The sequence below is a fragment of the Lutra lutra genome, chromosome 17 (assembly GCF_902655055.1).
Source record: "Lutra lutra chromosome 17, mLutLut1.2, whole genome shotgun sequence".
NCBI classification, from domain to species: Eukaryota; Metazoa; Chordata; class Mammalia; order Carnivora; family Mustelidae; genus Lutra; species Lutra lutra.
This window is the reverse complement of record NC_062294.1, coordinates 45,657,896-45,670,318: the sequence shown is the minus strand read 5'-3', so window position 1 is coordinate 45,670,318 and position 12,423 is coordinate 45,657,896. Positions and strand designations below refer to the sequence as shown.

At 46.7% G+C, this 12,423-nt stretch overlaps 1 protein-coding gene across 1 annotated transcript; it reads right to left on the bottom strand.

Annotated features, from left to right (window-relative positions):
* Nucleotides 1-60: 60 nt before the first annotated feature.
* On the bottom strand, nucleotides 61-6,874 carry PSMD8 (proteasome 26S subunit, non-ATPase 8). The gene is made up of 7 exons (XM_047711717.1): nucleotides 6,497-6,874; nucleotides 5,398-5,470; nucleotides 5,177-5,279; nucleotides 3,834-3,999; nucleotides 2,722-2,822; nucleotides 1,022-1,133; nucleotides 61-293 (listed from the first exon to the last, which is right to left on the bottom strand). Exons 1-7 carry the CDS (start codon nucleotides 6,857-6,859, stop codon nucleotides 156-158), a joined length of 1,056 nt encoding a protein of 351 aa, XP_047567673.1. The 5' UTR covers nucleotides 6,860-6,874; the 3' UTR covers nucleotides 61-155.
* Nucleotides 6,875-12,423: the final 5,549 nt, after the last annotated feature.

Below are 12,423 nucleotides of genomic sequence, written 5' to 3'. Positions count from 1 at the left end.
CCAAGATAAGGAACTTGTCTCCCCACCATTCCACCCGGGGAGACAAGGGCCTACAAGAGAGAAGGTCAATCCACCTTTATTGGAGGAAGCCCTGCCCTGCCACTGCTTTAAATGCCGCAGGCCCGGCCTCGCCCTGGTGCCGGGGTTGGGGGCGCTCAGACGATCATCTCCAGCTGGCGGGCATACTCGATGACCTGTTTGGCCAGTTCCGTGGAGGGGATGGTGGTATCTTCTGGCTTCTGCTGCTGGCTGGCAAAGCTGTAGTAGTTGTTGAGGCCCAGAACCCACCCTCGCTGCAGGAAGGGAAGGGTGACAGATGGGTGGGGTGATCACACAAGCTCCCTCCCCACCCCACAGAGCCAGCACTTGCCCACCTGGGCCCTGGCTCACGTTCCTTGCCAACCCTACTCTACCCACACAACTCTAGACAAGTGACTTCACCTTTCTGTGCCTCAGCTGCTCCACGTTTGAAGCAAGGACTCTAATCACACAGCTCCCTGGGTCTGCTATGAGGATTTCGTGAACCAATACCTCTAAGCGCCGAGAAGTGTTTGGCCCAAAGTAAATGATCACTAAGTATCAGCTGTCACCACAGCTGAAGTTCAGTTTCACTTCTTCTAGTCTGGTCTTGACCCTCCTCAGTAACCCTCCACCCCCTGCCCTAGCACCTCCAAGGGCACTACTGCTGCATAAACACCCCAGGCCAAATGAGGCAAGGTTTTGCAGAGAAAAGCTGCATCCTCTAAGGAATTCTGTTAAGGACAACAGCTCAACAGGCCCTGGGCATCAGCGTCCACTCCACCTCCTGCCAGGTGCTATGCTAAGCTCAACCCACATGTTAAATTCCAGCCCCCATTCTATGGATCAGGAAACTGAAGCTCAGAGAAGTTCAGCAACCTGCCTGAGGTCACACAGCTGGATTTAAACATGTGCAGTCTTGCTCCAGAGTCCCTCCAGGCCCCCCCACCCTACTGTGAGTGCACCCCTGGCCCCACGCCTCCCTGCCCTGTGCCCCAGGCACCTTCTTAGCGTAGTCTGTCATCTTTTTGGGTGTGTTGAAGAAGAGGATCCGGGTGGCCTCAGTGAAAAGGATCTTCTCATAGGCCTTCTCAATGCACCCAGCAATCTCGTCCCTGAGGAAAGACAAGGTTCTCATTACTGAACACGGACAATTCTCCAGGCCTTGTCCTCCCAGGGCTGACACATGTGAGCTCTGAACTTTCAGTTCAGCACTGACGGCTGAAACATGCTTCCGGCCCTGTTTCATCCAGGCTTGGAAAGGGGCAGGAGCGTGACCAGAGGTGCAAAGCCAGGGCCACAGCAGGGTCCAGATCTCTGAGACTACTGGGCTCGAACTCTGAATCCCACTCCCAGTCATTAGGACTTCAGGCTGTCTGAAACCCAGGCTGGGACTCAGATGAGGTGATCTCTTTACTGAATCACCCCCTATATACCCAAGGGTGCTTGCTGTACCCCATTTCTAGATCTAATCCTGAGAGGGTTCCTTGCCACCCCTGTTCAGAAGCATAAGATCAACACTGAAGTAGAGAAAGAGCAAAGATCAAGTCACTGAAAACAAAGGCGTGAGCTCTGGGGACAAGTTAGTGACACGGAGGGTGTATCCCTTTCTGATGTATTTTATCTCTTAGACCAAGCAGCAGGTATGCAGACACTCACTGCATACTACTCCTTGTTCATTTTGGAGAACCAAATTTTTTTTTTAAAGATTTTATTTATTTATTTGACAGAAAAAGAGAGATCACAAGTAGGCAGTCAGAGAAAGAGAGGGGGAAGCAGACTCCCTGCTGAGCAGAGAGCCCGATGCAGGGTTCAATCCCAGGACCCTGAGATCATGACCTGAACTGAAGGCAGAGGCTTAACCCACTGAGCCACCTAGGCGCTCCTTGGAGAACCAAGTATTTATTTGAAAATAAACTCGGGGCGCCTGGGTGGCTCAGTCATTAAGTGTCTGCCTTTGGCTCAGGTCATGATCCCAGAATCCTCAGATCAAGCCCCAAATCAGGCTCCCTGCTTGGTGAGAAGCCTGCTTCTCCCTCTTCTAATCCCGCTGCTTGTGTTCCCTCTCTTGCTGTGTCTCTGTCAAACAAAAAAAAATATTTTAAAAAAATAAATAAATAAAAATAACCTAAACTCATAAGCTAGCCCTCCTCACTCCCACCACATCTCTGGGCTTGGTTCTGCCATCCAAGAAATGGAAACCCATCTCAGTCTGGCACTTTGCATCCATGAACCCGCTCTGCCACCACCTGGACCCTTTTATTCCTCAAGGGATGTGTCAGTGTCATGCCCACCTGCCCATGTCACGTCACTTGTGCACAGAGCAACCCCTGAGCGGGACTTAATGGCCCCATTCTAAGGAAGAAGAAACTGAGGGTTCCACAGTTTAAGAGACCTGAGGTGAGGTCACATGCCTCATGGACTGGAGCACTTCTAAGACAGGCAGCTTGGGTCTTGCCTGCTGAGTGCTGTCTGGGTGCCAAGCCCAAGCCTGGATCATATGGGCACACAGATAAACAGCCCCCAGTGAGATGAGGGCTGTTTTCCACAATCTCATGACAAGTTCCAGTTCACAGAGAAGGAGAAGTGATGTGCCCAACCTCTCTAGACTACAAGTGGCCAGAATGGGCTTCAACTCAGGGCTGTCTGACTCCAGAGTCCAAACTCTCTGAACTCTACAGGACCCTGCCCCACCCCACACACCTGATAGTGTCAAGCAGGATGTCAATGAAGAAGGTATAGCTCTCAGCAGGGATGTTGCCTTTGGCCAGGAACACCTTGTTATAGCTGCCTTCCATCAGGTACTATAGAGGCCAGGGGTGGAAAGGAAAAGAGGATAAGGAAGAGGTAGCATAGGGGCCTGCCAGCTGAGGCCTCACCACATTCCCAGTGCCTCCATAATCCCCTCTGCTAGAACACCCTTAGAGTACAGTCATGATTCCCCATGCAGACTGAGTACCTCCTCTTCCAGGAAGCACTCCCTGGTTTGTGTGTGTGTACACACACACACACACACACACACACAAACACGCATGCACACTCTTTCTCCAAACTGCCCTGTGCTGATAGCTAATTCTCTTACCTATTCTCCACAGGAGAGAGAGGCGGACCCACCCCAGAGCTCATCCCTCCAGTCCTTTGCCTGCTTTGTGCAGCCAGCCATAACTGCTCGCTCCCATCTTCTCACCACAGCAAACTCCTTCCATGAGACCTCAGCTCTAGGAACTACCTCCTAAACTAGGTACTAGAGCTCTTCCCTGACTATGCTCACCTTGTCCTAGAAATACTTTACTCTTGGCTTACTCTCAGCCACACCAGGCATGTTTCTGCCTCAGCACCTTAGGCTGCTCCCTCTACTCGGTTCACTTCCCCTCAGATGTCCACGTGGCTGGGTTCATGGCCCCTTTCAAATCTTTCTCAAATCTCACCTTTTCAGAAAGTCTTCCCTGACCACACTACAAAAAAACTCACCCCTGCCCCAACTCTCCACCCTCCTTACTTTGTTCTTCTCCATAGCACTTAACATCTGACAGAACACATAGATTACTTAATCTTTTTGTTTACTGTCTGCTTCCTCATCTGAATGTCATGCCCACCAGATCCCGGATTTTAATGTTTTGTTTGTAGAACAGTCTGAAAACCAATCAGTGTCATGGCACGTGGCTGGGGCTCAACAGCTGTTGAAAAAATGAGCAAATGAGTCCCCAAGTTGAAGACAGGTGACCCCAGCTCACTCCTCCAGGAAATCTTCCCTAATGTTTGCACCTGCACCACCCCCTCCAGATCCTCCCTCCACGCCCATTCCCCAGCCTCACCTGCTCGAGGGACACAGGATGCTTGATGTATACATTGGTCTGGATGTCCTTGGCAGGCAGCCGCTCCAACTCTGTGTGGAATTCAGCCACCCGGTTCTGGGACAGCAGGAAGAGGAGATTGAGGCCCAAGAGCTGATGCATATAGGCTGACTCGGGGAGCTGCTCCCTGTGGACCACGATGGGAGAACCAACGTAAGGAGGGCTTAAGTACCTATAAGCCCCCGACTCCAGCCTCCAGAGACCCTGATTGACCCGTGGTGTCTCCTTGCAGAAGTATGGGGTCTTGAGTTTTCAAATGAAACTGAAGTCCAGAGAGGCATGAAGAAGTCACAAGTCATATGGGCCCAAGAAACTGACCTCACTTCAGTAAAGTGACTCAAACTCAGTTTCCCCAACTATAAAAAGAGAATTACCGCAGCAGCCATCTCTTAAAAGGTAGGTCAAGTGAATTAGGGTTAAATGAATCAAATGACTTAAACCAGGTACAGTGATCGGAACAGTACTTGACTCAAATATTGTGCGTTAGCTGTGATTATGATATTAGGAGTTATCAACCTCACTTTAAGGGGGAAACTGAGGTATGAGGAGGTGAAGTCATTTGCCCAAGACCACATAATCAGGAAGCGGCAAAATCAGTTTCAAACTCAGGTTTGTCTGACTTCTGATGTCAAATTCTTAATTATTAATCCACTCAAGCACCATTGAGTTAAAAAACATTATGTTTTATATTCAACACATATTCAGTGAATCCCTGCTCTGGGCCCAGCCTCATGGTAGGCAGTACTAGAATGCAGCAGTGACTAAGACCCCTCTGACTTTAGGAGTTCAGTGGGGGAGACCGGCTGAGATAGGGGAGGCAGAGTCAGAGGGATCATGGCTCAGACAGTACTGGAGGCTGCAGGAAAGTTTGGTCTGGAGCCCGAGAGCTATGGAGAGCCATTACAGGTTCCGATCAGGGTATCAATATTGGTCAAATTTTAGCATCGCAAAGATTCTACTGGCTGTCCTGGGGGAAGAATCGAAGGGGGCAAAGCTGGAGCCAGGGCAGGTGAAAGGCAGCTACAGTGCGGAGTAGAAATGTAGTGTAGGAACGTGGAGAGGGGAAGAGACTGGAGGCCAACAGAGACCGGATGGTACAATCTCAGGATAAGGACCTTCAGGAAACTCAAACTCCTGACCCTGTATGCTCTGGGGACAGAGTTAGGCAAACAGGGAGTTTCCAGTTGAAGGAAGATGACCTGAGTGGCTGGAGAACCAGTGATTTAAAAACAAAAAAAAGAAAAACAAAAAACTACCACATAACCCCCTGCCCCCACCCAATCAGGGGCAGGACCCATCCTCACTTGTAATCGAAGTAGTAGCATTTGAGCTGGGCCATGTAACGCTCGAAGGAGGGGATGTCCTTGCGCAGGATGCTCCACTGGGCCCCAATCTCCAGAATGTCACCTGTGGGTGACAGGGCAGGTTCTCAAGAGGTGCCTGAGTCCCTCTCCTGACTACCACTCCTGCCGTTCCTCCCATCACCCCCAGCCCATCACCCCCCACCAGCCCCAATAACACTCACGGGCCAGAATGAGCTGCTGTTTGGTCAGTTTGGTCCCTGTAGTTGGCAAGAAGTTGAGCTCCAGCAGAACCAGCTGACAAGGACAGCAGAGAAGGAAGGAAAGAAAGAAGTTGGGACCTCAAGTACAGGTTTACTTACTTTTGCAAAGCCTCAGTCTGCCCACCTAGGAAACAGAACTAATCATCATCCCTGACTCAAAGCTGTTGTGAGTTTTAAAGGAGTCAGTCCTCAGAAAGCACTCAGAACAGGCCTGGGCACACTGAGTGCCCACTTAGGATGACCTCAGGTTACAATTATAAATAGAACCACTGGGAAAACAGGAAACACCCCCCATCCCTGACTCAATGGAATCAAGGGGGTGAGAGGACGCTAGCACCTTCAGTTTTTGGCAGACTTTTTCCACAATTTATTGGGCTGGGCCCAGCTACACCTCCCATTACCCCCAGATCTACATCCGGGAGGAAAGGGAGGTAACATCCCCCCATCACCCAGCCCACATATCATTGAACAGACACGCCCCATTCAGAGACACCATACTTGTACTCCTTCCCAAACAACGTTCGGTCTGAAGCACCCTGAACACCATTCTGGTCCTCTCCTATAACAATATTTTTTCTAGATTCAGTCCTATCCTCAAAACTCCGCTGTCCACCCTCTCCCACACCCCGCCATGCGTCCTTAAGCCCCAGATACTCTCAGACCCTGACCTGGTCTGGTCTAACCACGCAACCTTTCATCTCAGCCTCCTTTCATCACCCTGTCCCGTCCTCATTCCCCATTTGCTCTCGTCAAGAACCCACCATCAGAAAAACTCCAATACGCCCATCCTGCCACTCCAGCCAGCTAGGCCTCCAAACACCAAAACTTTAACCCCCCACTTAGTTATGCCTGAACATTTTCATCACTGGCTCCCCCCACGCCCTGCCACTGTGGAGCCGTCTTTGATCCGTTCCAAACCTCTTCTTCATCTCTCTAAGTCCGCACTTTGGCAGTTCCGAATCCTTCACCTTACTGGATCCCCCAACACGCCCTGGTTTCGCCCGCGGCCGGGAACTCAGCTAGGTCTAGACCCCTTAGAGAGGCCCCCGCCAAACCCTACCTTGAGACGGCCCAGCTCTTCACCGCACTTGCTAAGATTGGGGCTTTTACGGTTCCACTCGCCCTTAAGTTGCTCGTACATGCCGGCCGCGACCTGAAGGACTGCACCCGAGGCCGCCGCAGAGCCCGAGCTCGAGGCGCCCGGCACCCCGTTCACCGCCGTGGCCGCCATCTTCCGTGATGCGGCAAACCTCCGGACCAATTTACGGCAGCGTCGCCTACAGACGCTCGCCCGGCGGAAGTGGGGCCGGGAGGTGGAGCCCAGCATGGGGGGCGGGGCTACGGCTGCCGTCCTCCGCCCGCCGCGGTTCGTATTCAGTCGCTCTCGGGGAGGTGCCCTTGGAGTCCGGCCCTTAATGAACATGTCAGTCAGTGCTCCGCCTCTGCTGTCATTCAAGATGGTGACCGGAAGTCCTCTCCTGCCATAACTGAAAATGGCAGCAATCGTAACGCCTCGCCGCCTCCCGTAACCAATATGGCTGCCATGGCTTCAGTGTAGGCGTTCGCGACGCTACGCTTCTGTCTTCGAGAGCCCGCCTTCTCAGAAGCTTCTTTAAGCCAAGAGGGGGCGGTAGTGGAGCTGTGTCATTATTTCCATTTTATAAACAGGCTTTGAAAGGCTGGGTGACTTTCCCAGAGACTAACCGTCGAGATTTGAACCGAGGTCTCCGTGGAGTCTCTCAGTGCATGCTTCTACATTTTCTACAAGCTTACAAAAATAGGCACAAACTGTACAAAAATCATCCAGTATTGTGCCTTAAATACCACATATACGCGGAGGATTCCCATTTTTTTTTTTAGATTTTTATTTATTTATTTATTTGACAGAGAGAGATCACAAGTAGGCAGAGAGGCAGGCAGAGAGAGAGAGGAAGGGAAGCAGGCTCCCCGCTGAGCAGAGAGCCCGATGCGGGACTCGATCCTAGGACCCCGAGATCATGACCTGAGCCAAAAGCAGCGGCTTAACCCACTGAGCCACCCAGGCGCCCCGGATTACCATTTTTTTTATCCCTACTCCCGTTTCCTCTGCATATATCACACCCACCTATTCAACATGTCCCCTTTTCTCAAACCCAACTCTCTGTCTTCTCCTTTAGAATGTCAGCTCCACAAAAGCAGGGATATCTACCGGTTTTCTTTATTTCTGTATTCTCAGCATGTGGTACACAGTCAATGAATATTTGTTGAATGAGTGAATGAATGGGTATGTAAAATTGCCTGTCTTTCAAAGCTGTTTTTTAGCGGTGCCTGGGTGTCTCAGTGGGTTAAAGCCTCTGCGTTCAGCTGAGGTCATGATCTCGGGGTTCTGGGATCGAGCCCCGCGTCGGGCACTCTGCTGAGCAGGGAGTCTGCTTCTCCCTCTCTCTCTGGCTGCTTCTCTGCCTACTTGTGATCTCTGTCTAAAAAATAAATAAAATCCTTTTTAAAAAACACTTTTTTAAAAGTTTTTCAATTCCAGTTAGCTGTTATTTTTAAGAGTTTTTAAACAAAAACTGAGTCGTGCTACACATATTTTCTAAAAAAGCAACGTACTTCTTTTTCCTGCCAGTCTGATAAGGGACAACCACTAGTGTTTAGTGGTTTTCGTTTGCATTAGCATATTAATGAAGTTGAGCATCCTTTGTGTTTATTGAATATTTGGATTTCCTCTTTGAAATTTTCTATGTGGTCATTGCATTTTCTTATACTTTTTTTTTTAAAGATTTTATTTATTTATTTATTTATTTATTTATTTATTTATTTATTTATTTCACAGACAGAAATCACAAGGAGGCAGAGAGGCAGGCAGAGAGAGAGGAGGAAGCAGGCTCCCTGCTGAGCAGAGAGCCCGATGCGGGGCTCGATTCCAGGACCCTGAGATCATGACCTGAGCCGAAGGCAGCGGCTTAACCCACTGAGCCACCCAGGCGCCCCCTTTTTAAAGATTTTATTTATTTATTTGAGATAGAGTAAGAAAGACAGCAAGAGAGAGCACAAGCAGGGGGGAGGGGCAAAGGGAGAGGGAGAACCAGACTCCCCGCTGAGCAAGAAGCCCCACGTGGGCTCTATCTACCTGAGCCTAAATTTGACTGAGCCACCCAGGTGCCCCTCTAGCTATTAGTCTTTATCATGCAATTTACAAACATTTTCTCCCCTTCTATGGGTTGTTTTTTCACTCTCTTGATGGAGTCCTTTGATTCACAAAAGTTTTTTAGTTTTGATGAGGTTTAATTTGTCTATTTTTTCTTTTGTTGCATGGACTATTAGTATCATACTTAGGAAATCATTGCCAAATCAAAGGTCAAGATTTTCACCTGTTTTATAGTTTTTGATTTTTTTTTTAAGATTTTATTTATTTATTTGACAGGCAGAGATCACAAGTTGGCAGAGAGGCAGGCAGAGAGAGAGAGAGAAGAGGAAGCAGGCTCCCCACTGAGCAGAGAGCCCAATGCGGGGCTCCATCCCAGGACCCTGAGATCATGACCTGAGCCGAAGGCAGAGGCTTTAACCCACTGAACCACCCAGCTGCCCCAGTTTTAGATCTTAAATTTAAGAAGCTGATCCATTTTAAGTTAATTTTTGTGTATGGTATAAAGGTTCAAATTTATTCTTGTGCATGTGGATATCTAGTTTTCCCAGTATCATTTGGTGAAAGGAATGTCCTTTCTCCATTGGGTGGTTTCAGCATCCTGGTCAAAAATCAATTGACTGTATACGTAAAGGCTTATTTTCTGAGCTCTCTATTCTATTGGTTATGTCTATATCTCTCTCTTTATATCAGTATCACACTGTTTTAATTACTGTAGCTTTGCAGCTTCGAAATTAGGAAGTATAAGTCCTCCAACTTTGTTCTATTTCAAGACTGTTTGGGCTATTTAGGTCCTTTGAAATTCCATATCAGTTTCAGGATGGGTTTCTCTATGATTGCAAAATTGCCACTGGGATTATGAGATTGTTTTGAATCTGTATATCACTTTTGGTCTTGTTATGAGCTGAAATCCCCTAAAAATGTAAATATTGAAGCCATAACCTCCCAATACCTCAGAGTGTGACTGTATTTGGATATAGGGACTTTAAAGAGGTGCTGAAGTTAAAGTGAGACCCATTAGGGTGGACCATAATCCAGTTTGACAAGAATCTTTATACAAAGAGGAAATTTGGGGGTGCCTGGGTGGCTCAGTCACTTAAGCATCTGGCTTTGGCTCAGGTCATGATCTCAGGGTGCTAGAATCAAGCCCCATGTGGGGCTCCCTGATCAGCGGGGAGTCTGCTTCTCCCTCTTCCTCTGCCTCCTACCCCTGCTCATACTCTCTCACTCTCTCTCACTGGTAAATAAATTTAAAAATCTTAAAAAAAAAAAAAAGAAGAAGAAGAAGAAGAAGAGGAGGAGGAAATTTGGATACACAGAGAGACGTCAGGGATGTGACCACACAGAGGAAAGACTATGTGAGAATACAGCAAAAAAGCAGTCATCGGCAAGCCAAAGAGACAGGCCTCAGAAACCAAACCTTCTGACAATTTGATATTGAACTTTTAGACACTAGAACTGTGGGGAAACAAATCTCTTTTATTTAAGTTACCCAGTCTGTGGTATTTTGTTATGGCACACCTAGCGAATGAATACAGGTAGTACTATCTTCTTAACAATACTAAGTTTTCCAGTTCATGAACATGGGATGTCTTTCCATTTGCTTACATGTTCTTTAATTTCTTTCAGCAATGTTTTGGAGTTTTCAGTATACAAGTCTTTCACCTCTTTGTGCAAACGTATCCTTTTTTTTAAGATTTTAAGTAATCTCTACACAGCCAACATGGGGCTCAAATCCACAACCCTGAGATCAAGAGTTGCATGCTCTATGGACTGAGCCAGCCAAGCACCCCTATAAAACTTATTCATATTTTATTCTTTTTGATGTTGTGAATAGAATTGGGTTTTTTAAACTTTCCTTTTCAGAATAAATGAAACAAGATGGGATTGGGAGGGAGACAAACCATAAAAGACTCTTAATCTCAAAAAACAAACTGAGGGTTGTGGGGGTTGGGTAGGGAGAGGATGGTGGGGTTATGGACATCGGGGAGGGTATGTGCTATGGTGAGTGCTGGGAAGTGTGTAAACCTGGCGATTCACAGACCTGTACCCCTGGGGCTAATAATACATTATATGTATATAAAAAAATAAAAAATTAAAAAAATTTCCTTTTCAAATTATTCATTGATAGTGTATAGAAATACAATTGGTTTTTGTGTGTTGATTTTGCATTTTGCAAGTTTGCTGAATTCACTTATGTGCTCTGTGTGTATTCTACATAAAATTTCCTGTCATCTACAGAGATAACTTCAGTTCTTCCTTTCTATTTTGGGTGACCTTATTTTCTTTTTCTTTATTAACTTCTCTGGCTAGAACTTCCAATAGTATGTTAAGTAGAAACGAGTGTCCATGATCATTCCTGATCTTAGGGGACGGCATTCAGTCTTTCACTACTGCGTATGATGTTAGCTTTGTATATATTTCCCTTATTTAACCCTATTTAACTCTAGTTTGTTGAGTATTTTTATTATGAGTGTTGAGTTTTGTCAAATGTTTTTTTTCCCTCCATCAGTTGAGATGATCATGGTTGTATTTCCTTTATTTTATTATGCGATGTATTACACTGGTTGCCTTTTGTATGTTAAGTCCTTGTGTTCCAGGGATAGATCCCAATTGGTCTCAGGGTATAATCCTTAGAATACAGTGCTGAACTCAGTTTGGAAATGTTTTGTTGAGGAGTCTTGCATTTATACTCATGACGAATATTGGCCTTTAGTTTTCTCATCTTGTAAAAACTACTGAAACTGACTCAAGAATAAATAGAAAATCTGAGAATGTCTAGAATAGGCAAGGAAATTGAATCTGTAATTTTTTTAAAAGATTTATTTTTTTAGTATTTTTTTAGAAATTTTTCATTTCAGCTAGGTTATTCCATTTGTTGGTGTGCAGTTGTTCATAACATGCTCTTCTAATCATTTTTATTTCCATAAAGAAGAGATAGATCATTTTTTAATTCAATCTGCCAATCTCTGCCTTTTAATAGGCAATATTTTTAATTTTATTAAGACATGTTTTATGGGGCTCCTGGGTGGCTCAGTGGGTTAAAGCCTCTGCCTTCGGCTCGGGTCATGATCTCAGGGTCCTGGGATCGAACCCCACATCAAGCTCTCTGCTCAGCGGGGAGCCTGCTTCCCCCTCTCTCTCTGCCTGCCTGCCTGTTTGTGATCTCTCTGTGTCAAATAAATAAAATCTTTAAAAAAAAAAGACATGTTTTATGACCTAACATATTCTCTATCCTGGAGAATGTTTCATGTGTGCTTGAGATGAAAATGTATTTTGCTGAAGAAAAGGGCTCTGCCATGGACCCAATATCAATGTTTTTGTCCTCCCCCCCAATTCAGATGTTGACATCTAACCCCCCAATGTAATGGTAGTAGAAGGTGGAGCCTTTGGGAACCCTCAGAATTGAATTAATGCCCTTATAAAACAGACTTCAGAGACCTCCATTAACTCTTTCACCACATGAGGACACACCAAAATGATGGCCATCTATGAATCAGGACGCAGGCTCTCACCTAACATGGAATCTGCCAGCAACTTGATCTTGGACTTTCAACCTCCAGAACAGTGAGAAATAAATTTGTTGTTTGTAAGCCACCCAGTTTATAGTATTCTGTTATAGCAACCTGAACGAACTAAGACAGGACAAAACAGGATATTATCACATTTTCCTTATTTGCCTCAATGCAGTTAATATTGTTGATGGGTCTTTACTGGGGACTATGGTGCCATACGGCTTGACCATCCCCAACCTTCCTCCTGAGCCCCAGATCTGACATCCCTGCAGCCTCTTGGATGACCTCCTCCAGAAGTCTCTCAGACCTGAACTGCCATAAATGCCATGACCCCGAAGGCCTCAG